Source organism: Oreochromis aureus, linkage group 8 (genome assembly GCF_013358895.1).
Source record: "Oreochromis aureus strain Israel breed Guangdong linkage group 8, ZZ_aureus, whole genome shotgun sequence".
NCBI lineage: Eukaryota > Metazoa > Chordata > Actinopteri > Cichliformes > Cichlidae > Oreochromis > Oreochromis aureus.
Genome location: NC_052949.1, coordinates 22,519,833 through 22,540,098, shown reverse-complemented (window position 1 = coordinate 22,540,098; position 20,266 = coordinate 22,519,833). Strand labels below are relative to the sequence as shown.

Sequence of the window (20,266 nt, the reverse complement as noted above, 5' to 3'; positions counted from 1 at the left end):
GGTTCGTGTCATGGCTGCGTCGTTCTATCATGTGTGGCTGCGGCAGCTACAGGATGAAGGACCAAATGCAGGACTCACAGACACGGAGGGATGAACACAAAAAGGCAGCTTTATTGAGTTATAAAAACATTCCATAAGGTAACAACGCAACAACAGACAGAGGAAAACACAGGGCTTAAATACACAAGGGAGTAAAAAAGGGGATGGGAAACAGGAAGGAAACACAGTTGGGACTAATCTGATAAAACGAGACAGGGAGGAAAGAAAACTGAAAGCATGGAACACGAGACTGTCAAAGTAAAACAGGAAACGAGACATACACAAAGATGCAGACTTGACACAGTGACATGACTGACTAGGGAACCAGAAACATGGAGACAAGAGTAACTAACCATGGAACACAGGGAAAGCACAGTGACAGAAAATTAAAGAATAGGAATTATAAATATAACACAAGCAGAAAACAATAAAGAAAACCAAAACCATGAAAAACAACAAATCATAGAATATAACTTCATCTGAAAACACAAAACACTGGGTCACAGACCCAGTACCATGACACAAGTATTTAGAACACAGAAGAATTGCTTATCACAGCATTGCTCATTAAGGCAACAATGCAGTGTTTTTTAAACTCCCAAAATATGATTGTGAATATTTTGATGTAGAAAGTGGGATTATCCCCATTAGCAGCATCTCCTCCTCTCTGGCGCACTGAGGATGAAGTTGATCACACAGTCTGATGTGCATATGTGCTGCATTTGTCACACCGTATTTAAAAATGAGTCGCTCCATTGGACCTTAGGGTTACCAAATCTCACTTTAACCCCTGAACACAAGGATGACCTAATGAGGTCTTTGCCATCATTGATCGATAACCCCACCCATAGCCAACACCTTAACCCTGTGTTTTGGAGAAGTGAAAGAAATATTTATTGTTGGAATTTTTTAATTTTTGATGTGTGTCACATAGAATAATTATTTTTTATTGTCCCCTGATTACCAAAGACTTGACTTAGACCTCACAGAGTTAACCTAAGCAGCTGATCCTGTAAGTGGCAGTAATACTCTCGAGCTTGCTATTAGACAGTCCATACAGCAAGGGGCGCACCACGTTTCTCTTCACGTACAAATTGACCCCTGACCTCCTGTCGTCATCCGACCCTGAATCTCACGTTTTCCTGCTGTGACCTCAGACAGTCAGCACACTTCCCAGCTCTACCTTTAGCAGCAGGTAAAACCTCAGAAAAACATTATTCTGGCCGCAGTGACTCTCGTTGTTCTGATTTAGTCGCGGATTTAACAGGGAGAAAAAAATGGCCGGAGTCGAGGAACTGTCCCCCGCTGCGAGCTCGGTGTCCGTACGGCCCCCAGAGGACGAGATTGACGACGACGAAGATGAAGATGTAAGTACCTTATTATTCATGGGCTTTTGAAAAAAAGATTGAATGAAAATGGGACTTTAGCAGTGTGTTGTACTGTTTTGTTTGCTGTGTTAGTTCCCCTGCCTAAATAGGGCAACACCAAAGCTAACTAGCTAGCTACCTACCTGAGGTGTATGGTCTGTCTAACAATGCTGCAAGCTAAAAACCAGTTTCACTGTACACGAATGTATTTCATGTTCCCACTTAGATGTTAGGTAATTTTCCTGTATGTTCTTACTCATTAGAGATGTTTCATTATTTTCTAATGCACGGCTCAAATGTTTGCTTTTAAGCTGGATGAGACGCTGATGGAGAGATTGTGGGGCCTGACTGAGATGTTTCCTGAAACGGTGCGCACAGCTGCAGAGGTGTCTGCACACTGCTCAGTCTCGTTGATTAAAAAGTTCTACAGGTATGTCTCTCGCTATCTGTTGCTTTTCATTAGTAATTGCACGAATGTGTTTGTCAAGAGGCCACAGTAAAGGATATAGCAGGTACAAATTCTTTGCTCCTGCCAATTAAGTCAACGCTTAACTTAAATCTGTTGGTTCAAGTATGCATTGGGTAAATGCTACAACATTATAAAGAAAGGAAAAACACCAAACCACAACTGCAGATTTACATATAGCAAAATGCAATCTCCATCCATGGATTTTCTACCGCTTACAGGGTCTGGGGGTGAACTAATATTATTCCAGTCTTTGCGTATTAGAGTCTAACTAAAAGGAGTATTAGAGTAACTAAAGGGTACAGTATAACACATTTTAAGCTGCAGGTACTAATCAGGTTGGTGTGCTGTATCAGTTTTTCCCGCTCTGCGCTCTGGGTCGGCACTACCTCCTTCATGATCCTGGTGCTGCCTGTTGTGTTTGAGACGGAAAGACTACAGCTGGAGCAGCAGCAGCTACAACAGCAGAGACAGGTGAGTGTTCAGGGGCACTTTAGGTTGAGCGCCAGCTGATAGAGCACATGCATGGGGTAACTATGATGTACTTAATTATTGCTGTTCAGGGGAAAAACAAACCTAAGTATTGAAAAGCATTTACTGAGAAATGTCAGTATGCACCCTGAATAATCGATTCTTCCCCCTTTAGATCCTGTTGGGACCTAACACTGGAATGTCCGGTGGGATGCCGGGCATGATGCCTCCTGCACCTGGCAAGATGTGAGGGGGCCGCAAGGGCCGACAGGAGCCTGAGATCTGCTGCCGGAGAGGCAGCAGAGTCACTCGGAAGGAGAGACGGAGAGACCAGAGAGAAGAGCGAAGACCTGAAGTTTAAAGAAAAAAAAAAAGGCAGAGGCTGTATGTCAGCAACGTTCAGCTCACTCCAACAATATTGTGGAAGAGGATGTGATGTGTGTCCAACACTTCCCTCTCGCTGTCTCTCCTTACTCCCAAGATCATGCAGAGACTGATTTCCAGAAGCACAGCTTCTGTTATTTTGTTTTATGGGTTCTTTTTTTTTCCTTTTTTTAAATACCTCTATCAGCATAAATCATTTCTTCGTATGGGATATCAGTTGAAGTTGGATACAGTGAAAGATAAGTGTGGAGGTTAGCAGTGGTATAGCTCGGTGTTTGTAGTCAGAAGAATGGTACTCTTATTGGCAGTTCAGTTCATCTTCATATGCTTATTGGTTCCCCTTGCATGTGGAGAATGAAGTTAGAATATCTGATCATATGTGACAAGTTTTATTAAATTATAAGATGGGTGTCTACATTGACCACATGCTGTGGTTCCGTCTTTGTCTCAATTCACCAGTGTACTATATGTGTATAGTATGTCAGAGTGTAATGCCTCTCACTTTGAACTTTCCACGGTTATTGGTTTTATCGTGTCCTCCTGGTTAAATGACGCTGACGTGTCCAGTCTTAACTGAATGTATTTTGTTTTCCTCTGTTGTCATTCATATGACAGTATTTTATAATCTCCACTGAGCAACCCCATGATTTTGTTTTGTGTTCAACATGACTGCCACAATTAAAACACCAAATCAAATAGAAAGCCTTGCGTCTACTTTCACCTTGTTTTTGTGTGTAAGATCAAATATTTTGAGGTGTGTTTGTCAAATGTATTAAATAATCAACAAGAGGTATTATTGAAATTATCGTCATCAGTTTTTTTTTGGTAATCATAGAGTCTGTATTTATTTCATAACATTTTGATCATAAAGTCTTGATATTGGATATTATTTACAAAAGATATTTTAGCTTGTAAGAACCGGCTAACAATACTGATTCTGACAATCAATAACTTGTCTTCAGATAGAAAGTTCCATTGTCATAGAAAAATGTTTTTATTGTATATAAATGATTAGAAATTCAGAAGTTTAGGAAGGACAATGCTGCATTCACGGGTCGTTTCCAAAGGATTAAGATAGGAATGTGTTCCAAAGATTTCCAGAGACATAACTCCTTCAAATATTTTATGGAGATATTCATTTAAAGCCTTAACTTTCTATGATGTAATTGGGAACACTTAAACGCAACATGAATACTAACTATTGTTTGGTCACGTTCATTTAACTGGTCAATATAGAAATTTCCGCTTGCACCTGAAGAGTCAGAAATTCCCGCCGGTGACAAAAAGCCAGTTTTGTCATGAACACGAAAAGCTAACTTTTAAACTTTAGACACTATATTTGTTTTTCATCCGTGAGCGTACTGTAGTTGGCGTCCGGAAGTTAATAATCATACGATAATCTGACAGTCTTGTTTTGTAATTTAACCTGTTTTTTGTTTTGTTTTTTTGTTTGCTTTGAAAGAGCGGTGTACGGTTAGCAAAGAGTTAGCTTGATTTTAGACTGGCTAAAGATCTTAGCTGAGTAATCAAAATACCTTTCATCTTTAATTCTGACCTCATTCTGCATTAAAAATGAAAGTTGCAGAGGATCAAGTTGTTGAAGATGACTCTAGTTTCCAGGATGATGAGGTAAGATTTGGGTATTTTTCTTATTCAGTGCGTGTTAATACTACGGTGTCCCTCTTTAAAGAGAAAAAAGATGTTAAATAAAGATTTGCCTTAAGATTAAAAAAAATGTTTAAATAACTTAAAGTTTAAGCTATATTATATTTTGGTTACAAATATTGTATAAAGATAATATGACAGAAGAGTAGATTAAAACATTATGAAAAGATATAATCTGCAGGCTTTTTAATGTTATATTTAGTCTTGATCAGTTAGCTCATATAGAGTTTTCCTCTGAACCTCACAGGAGTCTTTCTTCCAAGACATTGATCTCCTGCAGAAACACGGGATAGTGAGTAAACAGCTGAGCTCAAACACACTCATCTAACAAAAAGCAATTGGAGTGTGTGAGCATCAATCTGACCCTCCTGCTGTGTGATCACAGAACATGGCAGACATCAAAAAGCTGAAGTCAGTGGGCATCTGCACTGTTAAGGGGATCCAGATGACTACCCGCAAAGCTCTGTGTAACATCAAGGGCCTGTCGGAAGCAAAAGTGGAAAAAATCAAGGAAGCTGCTGGAAAAATGCTGGTAAGATGCTGCGTCTTGAATCCTTAAATATCTGCTCTGTCCAGTTTATGTCTGTAGTGGAATCAAAACGTGACTGAAAAGACGATTTGTGTTATAGATGATTCTCTTTATGTTGTAGAATGTCGGTTTCCAGACGGCCTTCGAATACAGCGCAAGGAGGAAGCAGGTGTTCCACGTCACAACTGGGAGCCAAGAGTTTGAGTTAAGTTTTCCTCATATTGGGCCTCATTCACAAACAGTGGACAAAACCCTGTGTACCCTGTGTTCATTTTACACGCAAGTCCAGCATTCATCAGTATTTTCTCACCTGAATTCGTCCATACCTTAATTAAGAACTGCCTCAAACTGTCTTTATGCATAAATTCTCGCCACTTGGATGAAGGCTAGAAGGTCTCATAAAATGTGAACAAACATCTTTGTTTTTGGTATTAGTCCAAAAAGTCAGAGACAAAAAATTTGTTCATATTTATCATCCCTGTCTCAAGTCAGGAATTTTGAAATTATTTTGGACAATGATCTTAGATTTGATAATCATATTCAGAAAACATTAAAACTCAAGATTGGTGAGAACTTGATCCATGCTTTTAGGTTAGCAAGCAAGCAGGTTGAATTATTGTAACGCTCAATTTGCAGGAGTCTCCAGGTTATCAGTAGGACGAATCAGTTCTTACAGATGTGAAAATGTGACCCCACTATTGAAGTCACTTCATTGGCTTTCAGTGCTAGTTTATAAGCCTCTCAGTTGCTTGACCCCTCCAATGTGTCTGTGACTTACTAATTGTTTATAACCCACTCATCAGATCCTCACTCTTCTTCCTTTTGTGTGGTCTGTGTTCAGAGCACACATTCAGACTGCACATTTTCTTCTGTTAGGTTGTTCTATTTGTTTTGTATAATTTTTCATGTCGAAACTTTTCCTTTTCTTACCCGAGAAAGACGTCTTGTCTCAGGGGAGATAAAGTTCATCACTTTGTTTATTTGTTTAACCCGAAACCTCCCTTTTGTTATAAACCATTGTCCCTTCTGAGTTGACTCTTTTTAAAAGCTGTGCACTTTCTGGCTTCCTCCTCAGGCACTGTTTCAGTTCCTTCAGTCATAAATTATCCAGTTTTGCTTGTTTGTTTTTTTCAACTTCCCCACAGTTCACGCAGATAACAGGTAGCGAGCAGTCGTCTGCTGACTCAGAATGCTTGTAGTTCAATAAAATGCACACAGTTGTGAATCTCAGGGTTATTTTTCACTGAACTTTGTGCACGCAGTAATCACACTAGACTTTCTTCTTTGCTTCATAGCTTTAGCATATTAATAGATAAATTGGCAGTAACGTGGAGGATATAGGAGGTTTTGAGATTTATCAACAGCTGCATTAGTATTGATTAAACCGATGGGATTTTGTATGATTTTACATGTATGTGAACTGTGTCTCTGCAGTAAATTGCTGGGTGGAGGTGTAGAGAGTATGGCGATCACAGAGGCCTTTGGAGGTGAGCAGACACCCCCCCGTAATCCGTTCCTCTCTGATGTCTTCCTATCTTGGTGTCTGTTTTCAAATTCATGAATTTACTCTCAGTATGTCTTCTTCCAGAGTTTCGCACAGGAAAAACCCAGCTGTCTCACACGCTCTGTGGTGAGTAAAGAACCTTTTTTGTTTGTTTTTAGCTTCCTGATACAGAGTAGTTTAAAAAGCTTTCTTTGTTGTTCAGTCACTGCTCAGCTGCCGGGCGAGGACGGATACTCGGGCGGAAAAGTAATCTTCATTGACACGGAGAACACCTTGTATCCTTGGAATGGCACGACACAAATATATATCGTCAGCTGAAACCCTGCCATGTAATGCTGATGGTAATCGGCCTCCCATTTTCCTTGACTTGTACTTGTCTCATTTGAGTCGCCCGGACAGACTGAGAGACATCGCTGACAGGTTTAACGTGGACCATGATGCCGTGCTGGACAACGTGCTTTACGCCCGAGCCTACACTAGTACGAACATCCATTACAGTTGATTAAGACTGACTTTTTTTAGAGCATTTTATAAAGAACTGAAAACTCTGCAGGTGAACACCAGATGGAGCTGTTGGACTTTGTAGCAGCCAAATTTCATGAAGAAGGAGGCGTGTTCAAGCTGCTGGTAAGCAAGAGAACTTTTCTTCTGATACTGGTTTTAGTCATCAACTCTAAATCTAATCAAGGTGGAGAACAACACCTAGAACCCGGGTTTCCCTGTTTCTCTGGCCTTTCACTCTGCTTGCGTGCTCCTCATTGGTAGATTATCGACTCCATCATGGCTCTGTTCAGAGTGGACTTCTCTGGCAGAGGGGAGCTCGCTGAGCGGCAGCAGAAACTGGCCCAGATGCTTTCAAGGCTGCAGAAGATCTCTGAAGGTCTGAATCAGGATTCTCAGCTTTTGTGTATAAATATTTATGCCATTAACACCTTATCTTTTACACGACCTGTTGGAAACAGAAGTTGCTGGTGGTTGACTGGAAATAGCATCCTGATCATTTTCCTCATATAGTAACTTTTATGTATAAGGAATGTAGGATAAACGATCATCAACATGGAGACAGAATGTTTTTAAAGCCTCGAGATGAGTGTTTCCACTAACTGTGGACTGACGTCATTTTTCCAACCTGGAAGCTAGATCCTAGAGGTGGGAATCACCAGGCACCCCATGATGCACGCTTACCACAAATAACATTGTAACAACTCATGAGATGCTTAAGGGAATATTACATTGATCTTTCACTTTTCTTGGTCTATAAGAATATAACTAAAATACAACCAGCTGAGTCGAGTCCCCTCAAGCTGTGCTCATTGACAAAGACTCATTCAGACTGACTGCAGTCTGTTTGCATTCATAAATGAGACAGCAACTATTTACAAACCTTCAACTCTCTCTGTGCGTGATTGCGATTCTTAAACTGATGCTTGCGTCCAAACTTCATTGACTCTGATCTATGTTTTCTTCAGAGTACAACGTAGCTGTGTTTATTACCAACCAAATGACAGCTGATCCTGGAGCCGGAATGACGTAAGATAGCGCAGTTACCCTCATGCTTACAAATAGGAGGTTACACAAACGCCTTGTGAAACACTGCTGAGATGTTCTTAAGTTTCTCACCCATTTCAGGTTTCAAGCTGATCCCAAGAAGCCAATTGGTGGGCACATCCTGGCCCACGCTTCCACCACACGCATCAGCTTGAGGAAGGGGCGTGGGGAGATGAGAATTGCCAAGATATTTGACAGGTATTTAGCAGTTCAAGGGCAATTTTCATAGTGATCAGTTTAATTATTAATGATTTGGATCAAGTATAAGACATGATATGACACTGTAGTGACAAAGATGTGAACGTGAACAAAGCGTGAAAAGTCTTAGATAAATGTTCTACACTCATCTGTCTCTTCGTGTCTTCTTCCAGTCCTGATATGCCTGAGAATGAGGCTACGTTTGCCATCTCTGCTGGAGGAGTTACTGATGCCAAAGATTGAAGTATAATAAAAGGAAAAGATGAGACTTGCATGTTAACACTGTTCCTTGCTAACCCATCAACTTGTTAGTTATATTATTTATTTATTATTATTTATTTATTAATAGTTTCATTAACCGTATGTAATTTGTTAAAGATTAAAGTCTGACATATACTATTGTACTATTTGGTGTTGTTGTTGTTTCTGTGTTTGAGAGATTGTTATGAAATTAATAAAGAAAAAAATCCCTTTTCTGATGTTTCATACTTGGGTTTGATTGCGGGGGTAGAAAGACTAATTGTACCCTGACTGTACACTTAGCGGGTTTGCAGTTGTCCGGTGCTGCCCCCTGGCGGTCTGCGAGGGACGTGCAGCTGCCGTGCACCACCTCGTCAGCTACGGGATCCATATGCTTGTCAAGGCAAGGCTTAACAAAGCAATGGGAACTTCACCGAGCGTGCTGCTAAGAGTCTGAAACACACCAGCAACTAAACCCGTATAAACGGAACCACAAAAATCATTCGCCTTGCCCGGTGGTGGGAAGCCTGTCAACTCTGGAAAAAGCAGCGATGGACCCGAGAGACACAGCCCCGGATTCGTGGGAGCTGGAAGAGGATGCCGAGGCCCCTGCTGCCGCGGCAGGACTCCCAACCGCCTTCGCCGCCCTTAACGTAAACGCCAAGCCGTTTGTCCCCAACGTTAACGCCCCGGTGTTTGTACCAAGCTTCCTTCAAGCCAGCGCTGTGGAAATGCCGGCTTCAGATGGTAGGTTAAATGCCAGACAGCTGGCTGGAAGTTAGCTTAACTTGCTAGCTTGCTTGCTAGTCCAGCTAAGTTAGCCTTCCTGTGTGTAACTCGCTGTTCTGAACCTCAGCCACTATCACAGTTATCGCATACCCTCTAACTCATCAACAAGTCGGCACAAGTGCGGCTGTGGTGCAATAGCTGATTCATGACGTAGTAGCAACAAATATGTGAGCCGCGGGCAATCTTTTCTAATGAGTAGTTACGAAAGTATTTTTTGTTTTCTTATCTTTAAGGTACCCCTGATCCAGCTGCCAGTATGGAGGTGTCAGAAACAGTCGGTACGCATCCACAGTGTACTCCAGTGCACTGCATGTTCACTTGGTTAAGTTACAGCTCTAGCTCAAGCTTCAGAGGGTAGATACAGGCTCAGGTGTGCTAGATTTAACATCCACATTATAAGTGTCACACCAGACCTCATGCAGTTTTTAAAGCTTGGATGCTCACTACTTGTAGTCACAGTTACTGAGCCATATTTGGTTTTCTGTCATTGGTAGAAACCCACGTGCATGGGCCTAGGTAGAATGTGATGCAACCTCACTCTCTCCTGCCCAAAATAGATCTCCTACTGGCACATGCCGTGATTCGTATGTGTCAAGAGCTGCCTGTCCAAGGCCCCGGCCTGCTCTGTGTCAGTGCACTGTGTTTGGTTACACCAGGAACATATTAACTTTGTTCTGGCGAGGCTTCATTTCCCTCATATTTGGCCTTTTGCCCCGATGTCATACGCCTCTGCTTGAGTTATGGGGAACTCATTTGTGCTTTTCAAAGAGTGGCTGAAGCAGGGACACAAAACCAGATGACCGTGTAGTGTACATAAGGGCAGATAAGTGAGCGAGCTCTGCGGTCACATCCCTTAGTCCCATTCCCTGCAGACACATTCATGGAGATGGTTGCTGTAACATTCGTCCCTTCAGATGTCCCCAAACATGTCTCAAGTACAGCTTGACGAGACAGCCTACAAAGTCAGCTGATTATAAATGAAGGGCGTGGAGAAGAAAATAGACATTGTACTCAACTGCTGGGCCGCATAATTTCATAGTGACGGAAATTGGAGGCTTATTTGTGTGTTGCCATGGGAAGATGCTTCTTCTTCTGCAAGGCACAGCACATTTTCAGTGTCCTCTTGCTCCTGATTTATTTATTTTTGACGCGCTTGCATTGCAGAACATCGCATTGATTTTGTCTTTATAAAGTGGGCAGGAGACCACGGATGTGTAGCAATAGGGTGCTTTTTAGGTTATTTAGAAAGTCTTGCAACACATATTACACAGCATGCTGGATTAAAGCAATAGACTATGCAGGAGATGTAGATAAATGGAGGTGAGGCCTGTCTTTGAAGTTCTTTGATCGAAATCTTTGTGCAAATGTGCTTTAAAAGATTTAAATTTGCTAAAAGATCTGGCAAGATTTACATCAGCTTGACTGAAGTCCAGGATCTGCAATAAGTCAGTAGTCACTTTTGATTTTATTCCTATCACACAGCATCTTTAAAGTTCCTCCCAGCAAATGAAAAGCAGCCCCAAGTTTTTGGTGCGATGCCGGTTATTACAGCGGCGTTAGATAACTAGAAATGTACAAAATGTGTGCTTCCAGCTCCAGTGGAGAATGGAAGCACAGAGGCAGACATGCCCACAGAGGAAGAGACGTGGGAGCAGAAGGAGGAGCCCGGGGGAGACGAAGGAGGTGGCGGACAGGAGGATCTGGGGTCTGGGGGGACCTGCGCGGAGGAGGGAGGCGCAGCAGGGAAAGAGGACGAGGAGATGATGGAGGAGGAAGAGGAGGAGATGCCCCTGCCCAAAGTGGCTCCGGCACCACCAGACGCTCCTAAGAAAGAACACGTTAACGTGGTCTTCATTGGTCATGTTGGTGCGTTGTATTCGGTTGTGTTTCATTTTAGGCTGTTTATGCGAAGTTATGTTCACTAAAAAATTGTTTCTACTTGCCAGATGCCGGGAAATCGACGATCGGAGGACAGATCATGTGAGTGATCCGTTTCTTTTTAAATGTTTTGTGTTGTTTTTTATTCATTTCTTTATGGAGTTGTTTGTATCTCAACTAGCGATACAGGAGAATAAAAACACAGAATTGAGTCATCTGTTACAACAGCCGAAGCCTCTGGATGTCTCGGACGTGCACTAGGCTGCACGTTTTGTTAACGTTTCCTCCCTTTGTGCCCTCATTGAAAGGTACTTAACTGGAATGGTGGACAAACGAACCCTGGAGAAATATGAAAGAGAAGCGAAAGAAAAAAACAGGGAGACATGGTGAGGGGCATTGTGTTTTGACGGCATTTACCTTCTTTGTGCCGTACGCACCTGTTTGTAAAACATAAATGAATGCACGAGCGCGGTTGTTGCAGGTACCTGTCGTGGGCTCTGGACACAAATCAGGAGGAGAGAGACAAAGGGAAGACGGTCGAGGTAGGAAGGGCTTACTTCGAGACGGAGAAAAAACACTTCACCATCCTCGATGCCCCCGGACACAAGAGCTTTGTCCCCAACATGATCGGTGGGGCGTCACAAGCTGACCTGGCAGTCCTGGTGAGACAGATCTGTATCCCTGAACCTCAGAAACATATCACCAGGTTCTTTCATGGGTTGATTTAATATAAAAGGCGCCCTCTAAATATTTCTCTTTTGCCTTATTGGTTTTTGCCAGGTGATTTCGGCAAGAAAGGGGGAGTTTGAGACGGGATTCGAAAAGGGTGGGCAGACGCGGGAGCATGCCATGCTGGCTAAAACAGCAGGAGTTAAACATCTCATTGTCCTCATCAACAAGATGGATGACCCCACTGTCAACTGGAGCCTAGAAAGGTGATTTAAAATGGATAATTTGGGAATTTTAATGTTTATGTCGGACTTTATTTAAAAAAGAAAAACACGCAGTATCTCCAGGAAAGGGTTAGTAGTGATTTGGGGCTTTAAAGCATCACCAGTTGTGGTTAAATGACTGATTTTATTTGTTTTATTTGTTCATTTATGATTCCAGTGTGACATTTATTTCAAACACAATGTTAAACAAATGTTTTAATAATTTTTTTTGCTTTCTTCTCGCAGGTATGAGGAGTGTAAGGAGAAGCTGGTGCCATTTCTAAAGAAGGTGGGCTTCAACCCTAAGAAGGACATCCACTTTATGCCTTGCTCTGGACTCACAGGTGCCAACCTCAAGGACCCTGTACCCGAATGCCCCTGGTACACGTAAGTCAGCTCTCTGAACGGCCCCTGAAGTCATCAGGCGTTGAACGCGTGAGCTCTTTCTGCGTATGTCACGCTTATTTATATTTCAGCGAATTCAGATATAGTTGGTGTAGTCTGTATTTCCTGCTCTATGATGAGTATAAAATGATGAGTGCCCGGCTCGGTCTATTGCTTGCGTGCGAGAGTTTATTTAAAATGCACGCTAAGTGCTTTGCAGGAAGACAAATCAAAGAGAAAGACAACAAAGGGATCAATTACACAGATATGCAGATTAGTAGCTGACACAAAGCCTGTGAATAAATGTTACGCTTGGAGTGACAAAAGGGGAAGAAAGAAAGAAAACACTGATTATTTAAACACGTGGCTTTTTAAGAAAAAAAATACATTTAAAGGTACTAATTTAAATATGTGAGTGAATTAAAAAAATGAATAAATGAGCTGTCGAGAGGATTCTTTGATTCTTTGTAATTATGATTGCTGAGAATGGGTGCCGACTATATTAATGATTATGATGAGCAACAACTAGAGGGCCTCTAGGTGTTCTGTCAATACTTCAGGTTATATTATTATATTACTGTGTAGAGTAGAGAGTTTTCATTATACCCCTCTGGATGTAAAGGCACATGGTGAGCTCCTGCACTGTCAACAAGCAGACAGACTGTCCTTGAAAGCCTTCACAGAGTGAGAACACAAGACAAACAGAACACAGTGAGGTCATTGTGCTCTGAAAGGCATCACCAGGCTTGAACCTTTATAAGATACAGTGAGACCTCACCAGAGAGAAGGGTCAGTAACAAAAAAACCACAACACTGTGTCGACCTTGCTGACTTTAAGCACATAAATATACTAATTAGTCCCTGTCATCCTGCTGGTCACTGCCTTAATCATCTCATACAGTATAATTATCTATAAATAACAATAATAACAGTGATTCTGAAATACACAGTGATCATAATGGCCATATTAAAGCTTAGCTGGGGTGATAGGATAGTTGCTTTGCTGCATAAGTTGATAATTATGTGTGAAGAAAGAATCAATATGTATTGTTCAGCTCACACTCCTTCACCCTCTGGAGGATCAAGGGATCAAAATTCTGAGGCCAAAGAGACAATTTGTTTGAATTAAAGAAGGCGACCTATTATGCTGAGTTTCAGCTCCGTATTTCTTTGTTGTAATCTGTCAGAGTAGTTTGAAATCAGACTTATGTATTTTACCCTAGGCCTTGAGGCAGCCACTTAGTTAATGAACTCTTTGAAGCACGCTGCGTTAGCGCTTCATTCCCTCTCCATTTAAATTTTTTCTCCATTTGGCCGCTCTATGCTGCAGTCATGCTGGGAAAAACAGAGGTTGGACACTGCAGCACAAACAAGATTATTACAAAGGTGTGGAGTGAATCTGGGATGTTGTTGCCTTTGAAAGACAGGGACCAGGTTTGCAACCACTTGTGTTCAGCTGCCATCTTTAAAGAGACTGGCGCTTCCAGACAGCGATAAAACGTCTGCTATCAGTTTGCCATTGAATGGGCGGTCAAGTAGGCAATTGGATGCAATGTGTTTTTGATAATGTGGCAGTTAACTGTGATAAATTGGGGAACATTTCAAATGTGTTGCTTTCTACATACACACTTCATAATATGCAAATCGGAAAAAAGTGGAAAAAATGGTCTGAAGCCGGAACATTAGAGTCACATTTATATGCTAGCTTTGGCTGTGTTTAATATGAGCATATATGATTGCAACAGTATGCATAAATGGCGGGAAATAATGAAAAATATAACGGGTCCCCTTTAAAAAGATGGAGGTAAGGTTTGTTTACACATGCTGATTTAAATATTTCCAGTATTTATAATGAAGAAAACCGGTGTGTGCGGTGTTTCTTTGTCTTTTTGCTTTACAGAACTCATAAGATAAGATAACCTTTATAGTCCCATGCATGGGAAATTTGTTTTGTTGCAGCAGTGGACAGTACATAGAAAACTTAGAGAAAACACTGGAATAAGATATCGTGAGTCACATCAAGTCATAGAGAAATGAGACTGCACAGATTTGTTCTGTTTTCTGTAGTGTTGTTTGTTTGTTTTGTGTGAAGCAATCTTTCAATCAAATGCTGTCTACAATTAAAACCTTTACTGTTTACTTTTGTTTTGCTTATTTCTTTTTCTAACAGGGGTTTGCCATTTATTGCCCACCTGGACAGTTTGCCAAACTTCACCAGATCAAGTGACGGACCTGTCAGACTACCTATCGTAGACAAATACAAGGTGAGCAGCTGGAAGCTTTTGATTCTCATTTCCTGTAAGAAGAAAACCGAAACCATTGGCAGCTTGTGTTCTGCACAGCACCGCTCTCAGAGGATGAGTGGGTGTAAAATTTCTTTTGGTTCGTGCTCACTTTGCCAAAATCCTTTTTCGCTCCCTCGTCAGTTTGTCATTTTGCTTCCTCTTGAGTTTTTTTCCCAGAACACACAGACAGTCACACAATGAGCCACACACACAAACTGTGGCCTCCGCACAGCCATTCCTCTTTGAGATAATTCAGCTTCTTGGCGCTTGGCGTGGTTTAGATGTTGGAAGCCGTTCATCACACACTGTAAGCGTTGTTGGAATTGAATTATTTCGAAACAAAAATTGACCATCGGCTCTCCCTCCTTTCTTCATATGTCATCATCTGTCTTTGTCCTGTTGTCTTTCTCTCCCAGCGATTGCATAAGAGCCTTATGTAGCAGTTATATGACTAAGTAGCCTCAATTGGTGTTCTCCTGATGTAATGGGATTATGGTTCAGGTCAACTGGATGCTGCATACTAATGGTCACCGAGACTGCCAGGACTTTGATACGGCAGCTGTGGAGAAAACACTGTGCATTATTTTGGTGGTGTCTGAAAGCTCACAGTCATGATCATTATTTCATTTTTTTCACTGCCAAGAGAAAAGTCATATCTTATACAGCAAGCTGCTTCTTCCAAGAGTCCATGGTTTTCTAAGGCTTGCGTTAGAAGTATGTGCTTATTGAAAGTATGAGGAAATGCAGTATTTGAGACTAAAGTAAATGGGATATGGACTGGCACTCACACACTGGCACTTTTTTCTGTACCTAAGGGTTTGTTTAACATTCCTGCACACTCAAACATGTGGCGGTGGTAACTTGGGCCCCGGTATCTTTCCCCAACCATAGTTTGACATGCAGACTTGAGTCGCTGGAGAATCAGTCCCCTGACCTTCCACTCTACCTCCTGAGCCACACCCACCACAGTCAGAATGTATTTACTGACTGTATATAGTAAATTTATATATTTGAACTGTATATTTTTATTTTTGGACTCTACTAGAGTAGCTTTGCATGATTCAAAGTTCAAGATAATCCTTATTATAATCTTGTTCTGAGCTATGGTGCATCCCCTCAGTTCACCCACCTTACCTTTAAGCCAGCTTTCCTGTGATTGGCTGCTCCTCGTAAACATGAGATTTGGACAGAAGGGGGGCGGAGCTCCAGTGCTCACAGGGATTATTTGCGCACAGCAAAGAAACTTTGATCATATTTGATATGAGCTTCCACCAGTGTAAAAGTATATATATGGCAGATGTTATTTGGACACATGGGTGTATTAGCGGTCAGCAAAGTGTAGTGCATTTACTTGAATATTGCCTCTAACTGTGGGTTTCCTTGTTTGTAGGATATGGGTACTGTTATCCTTGGAAAGCTGGAATCCGGATCCATTAGTAAAGCCCAGCAGCTGGTCATGATGCCAAACAGGGTGAGTCCTCTTCTTGATTGAAAGAGGATCCTGTAACCACAAATACTCAGTTTCATTTTCATTGCCAGTCATATATACTTCTGCATCAATGCAGAAATAGTCTTTCCTCACTTCACGTGCAGCTGCATGCATGTGTGTGTGTTGCAGCACACGGTGGAGGTTTTGAGCCTGCTGAGTGACGATGTGGAGACGGACGACGCAAGTCCTGGGGAGAACCTGAAGTTGCGGCTGAAGGGCATAGAGGAGGAAGAAATCCTTCCTGGTTTTATCCTCTGTAGCCCCGACAACCTCTGCCACTCTGGTCGCACCTTTGATGCGCAGGTAAAGACTGGATAATTACTGCATGCTGGCTTCTATCTTCTGACTATGAAAGTCGTTAACTGTGGGGAGAAGTTGGGGGGTGAAGGGGGGTGAGGTAACCACAGGTGATTCCATTTATTTAATTTAATGCCAGCAAATAAACTCCTCACCACAGGCTCCTGTAATGAATCCGCTCCCATGTCTCTGCTGTGTCTCATATTAAAAACAAAACTAAATGCATCCTTTTGCAGGTTGGCTCTGTTAGAAAGCAGTCGCCACTCTGGTTGATGATCATGTGTCACAGCAGGTCTACACAGACCAGCAGAAGTAATTATCAAAGATGAGGCATTTCTCCATAAGAGCCTTAGAGACACATTTTTCAAGCCTGTGTTAATTGCAGGTTTGTGTGATGGAGCTTGACACGGGCTTATAAAGTAAGACTTTTGCCAGACAAATAGTTACTTATGTGTTGATAATCTGTACTTTTCTTTGTGAAATGCTTACCTTCAGGCCTGAAAATAATCTTAGGCAAGACATCCATTTAAACATCGTAGCATACACACTGCTTTGTGTTAAGGGGTCACAAGGATCAGAGGATCTTTTCTGGTATTATAAGAGAATATGTGACGCAGCATGCAAAAACCCACCTGTAGTCCAAAACGTTCATTTTTTACCAAATGTTTCCTAAAATTTCAAAGCCTCAAGAGATTCTTAACATGCAAAAAATGATTTACCCATCTACTAGTCTCTAGTGAGACTCGGGTTCACTTTCAGTTCTTCATTATCTGCATTTTTGATCTGGAAAAGATCAAAGATGCATCTTATCCAGGCTTGGGACCCCCCTGTGGCTCGGTTGAAGTTAAGACAACAAACACTGGGAATACTGCGAAGCCCGCTTGTTGATGATTGTGTCATTCCTTGGCTGTTTTTGTGCACAGCTGGGATTCTCAGTCTGAATCTTTTGTCAGCTTCTCCTGTACTGTATGTATTGAAAGATCTCCAAATACACATGGAAAATACAGCATATAAGGCAAAAAAACCAGTCTGAAAAGTAATCTTCAGGAATAGTTCTTTAGGCTTCTTGAAGGACATCAACGCTGCTCTTTGGCTGTTGGCTGCCTTTTCTTCTGTTTTTTTCTACTATGTACATACTTTATGATGTGCTTTTGTAACAGGCTACTAATAACAAAGTATCTAAAGATACAATCTAAAATTGTTTCTTTGCTAAGTTGTCTGTTATGTGTAGACACAACACTGGTTTTAAATTCCTCTGAAATGTTCTTTTTTTTTTTTTTTTTTTAGATCGTCATCATCGAGCACAAATCCATCATTTGTCCTGGTTACAATGCAGTCCTTCACATCCACACCTGCATCGAAGAAGTGCAAATTACAGTAAGTTACTGTTGGGCTTACATATTAATTATCTGGTTATTTCATTCCTTAATTATTTGATTACTTGTACTAAACTCGTGCAATTCTCACCACAGGCCTTAATCTGTCTGGTGGACAAGAAGACGGGAGAGAAAAGCAAAACACGACCACGCTTTGTGAAGCAGGACCAGGTTTGTATCGCCAGGCTCCGGGCAGCAGGAGTCATCTGCTTAGAGACCTTCAAAGACTTCCCTCAGATGGGGCGATTCACACTGAGAGACGAAGGTAAGGACACCGTGCAGGCTTGTAGTTAGCTGGATTTGTTTTCAGGCATCTTTGAATCGCCCTTTTGTCCCTCACTTCTCTTGATACCATTAGGCAAAACAATCGCCATTGGCAAAGTGCTGAAGCTGGTGCCAGAAAAGGACTAAATGCAACAATGGCAGCATGCATGGAGTTCTTCCACTCGTTCCCAGAGGAAAAACGCTGCTAGAGCCGACCCAAACAGCTACTCTCTCTTTACACACAACTATGCTGAAGAGATGAACAACGACAAAAAAAGGAGGGAAGAATAAAATCATGTCAAATGAAGAAAACATGACTGAATCAGTTTTTATGATGAACCATATGAAATGAGAGACCAAGTCCAGTGTGTCAGCTTTCTCATATTGAGAGCTCAGCTATGCCACTAATGTAGCTACATGCCCCACCCCTTTCTGTACTCCCAGGCCTGACCGTACGGTCTGCTGGCCGCGCCATTTGTTTTTTGAATGGAGGTGGATGCAGTGTTGTTGAGTTTGGGGAAGGAAAAAAAACAACAAAAACAAATAAAGTCCAGAATGATTTCATATCCTGTAAAACGAGCAGAGTTAGTCTATAACTATCATTTGCTAAGTGCTTCTCCCATGTCAAGAGCAGGATTAAGAGTCCAGAGAGGACATTTTTATTTGATTTTAAGGATTGCTGTGCCAGAATCTTTAGTTTGGTCTCTCTCCACATGAGATGGTTTAATTGGACTGAGCTCACATACTACTCTGATGAACCAAGGATAAACACACTCACACGGACAGACCCACACAGCTGTTACATAATCGAAATGGAAAATAAAAGATCAAGCTGTAACTGAAAGGTGTATTTGTCTGATTCGTACCACAGATTTACAGCAGCGATGTATTGTGCATATAGATGTCAGTTAAAACGACTGCACTCGCATGCCACATTTATTTTAGATATGTTCCTTATTTAATCAAAAAACAAAGGTCTAACAATAAAAGACCCACAACCTTATCATACAAACCTGGATGATGCAGACTTAGTTAAAAAGGGACTAAGATGTGTCAAAAGTAAGATTTTAATTAAGCAAGCTGCAGTTAGCTTAGCTTATGATTATTGGCATGTTTATATGAATTATTTATTTTAGTGACAGATGGAATAAAAGTTCATGATAGGCTAAGTCATAATGATGCTACTTTTTGAACCATTAAAAGGCCCTGTTTTTTGTTATGAGTTAAAATTTATATTTAAAAAAACTACAATTAACACTTTTAATTTAGGTTGTAATATGTAAATTTTCTATGTGCAGAGTGTTTGAGAGTAGATTAAGGAAGTCTGGAGTGGCAGACTTGCCGGACAGGGAGACGGTGATGGAAGGATTCAAGGTGAGGAGATTATATCAGGGTGACGTAATGATAGCGGCAAGTGTGAAAGGGAAAGTTTATCAGGTGGTTGTGAGATCTGAGGCAGAATACCAAGACAGATTAATGTCTTCACGAGTTATGTCGAGCTTAAAGTCAGAGTTTTGCATGTCAGGAAAGTGTCTCTTTTTTTTGACCCGGCTAAATCACCTGATTAACGATTTGCTCTGCACTAATTTCTTATTTGCAAGAATGCTGCACTTTACTGTTATATTTTATTATTTTATTTATATTATAATTTCCCTTACAGTTTCTGAGTCACCATTTTATCGTTAGCGTCATCATCTGTTAACGTCTCTGATTGGAGTGGGTGCTACCCACGTTGTCGTTTCAGCCGGAAGACGAGTCATGTGACGAGTCACAGATCCGGAAGCAGAAAGACCGGTGTGGAAAAAGGGATTTCCGGTTTGTGCTGGTTTGTGAATAACGACATATCTCTCGTGAAATATATCAATTAAATTTTAAGACAGCAAGAACATTTCTGCAATCATGTTTTTTTTTTGACAAAGCTGTTCTTTTTAAATATATCCTTTATTTTTGGATGTAAAATTTCCATTGACATTTAAAAATTAATTTTCTAAAGAGAGATCAGGCCAGTAGGGCAGCAGAAATTTCAATAAATATGACAACCCTGCCTAATCTGACCCCCCCCCCCAACCCTTTTTTTCCTCCTTTAATTCTGGCAGATGGGAGGGTGTTTCAGCTTAATAGCAGTATGATCCTCTGCTTGTATGTTTAATTTGTTTGTGAT

The 20,266-nt window shown here is 41.3% G+C and overlaps 3 protein-coding genes across 4 annotated transcripts; all 3 read left to right on the top strand.

Annotated features, from left to right (window-relative positions):
* The first annotated feature begins 1,099 nt into the window (after positions 1–1,099).
* tomm22 (translocase of outer mitochondrial membrane 22 homolog (yeast)) lies at positions 1,100–3,429 on the top strand. Its single transcript, XM_031748904.2, has 5 exons — positions 1,100–1,234; positions 1,307–1,406; positions 1,718–1,836; positions 2,229–2,346; positions 2,519–3,429. The coding sequence occupies exons 2-5, from the start codon at positions 1,317–1,319 to the stop codon at positions 2,591–2,593; spliced, it is 402 nt and encodes a 133-aa protein (XP_031604764.1). The 5' UTR covers positions 1,100–1,234; positions 1,307–1,316; the 3' UTR covers positions 2,594–3,429.
* Positions 3,430–3,970: 541 nt separating this feature from the next.
* On the top strand, positions 3,971–8,645 carry dmc1 (DNA meiotic recombinase 1). Its single transcript, XM_031748858.2, has 13 exons — positions 3,971–4,356; positions 4,640–4,684; positions 4,778–4,924; positions 5,043–5,125; positions 6,356–6,408; positions 6,510–6,551; positions 6,628–6,700; positions 6,813–6,904; positions 6,979–7,052; positions 7,191–7,305; positions 7,895–7,955; positions 8,055–8,171; positions 8,345–8,645. The coding sequence occupies exons 1-13, from the start codon at positions 4,300–4,302 to the stop codon at positions 8,412–8,414; spliced, it is 1,029 nt and encodes a 342-aa protein (XP_031604718.1). The 5' UTR covers positions 3,971–4,299; the 3' UTR covers positions 8,415–8,645.
* A 100-nt stretch (positions 8,646–8,745) lies between these two features.
* On the top strand, positions 8,746–18,949 carry gspt1 (G1 to S phase transition 1). Of its 2 annotated transcripts, XM_031748850.2 has the most exons (14): positions 8,746–9,158; positions 9,434–9,478; positions 10,794–11,066; positions 11,147–11,180; positions 11,387–11,464; positions 11,560–11,740; positions 11,859–12,013; positions 12,257–12,397; positions 14,565–14,658; positions 16,070–16,150; positions 16,298–16,471; positions 17,753–17,842; positions 17,938–18,106; positions 18,200–18,949. In XM_031748850.2, exons 1-14 carry the CDS (start codon positions 8,963–8,965, stop codon positions 18,250–18,252), a joined length of 1,764 nt encoding a protein of 587 aa, XP_031604710.1. In that variant the 5' UTR covers positions 8,746–8,962; the 3' UTR covers positions 18,253–18,949. The 2 variants fall into 2 exon arrangements, with proteins under 2 accessions (XP_031604710.1, XP_039472184.1); XM_039616250.1 differs by lacking the exon at positions 9,434–9,478.
* Positions 18,950–20,266: the final 1,317 nt, after the last annotated feature.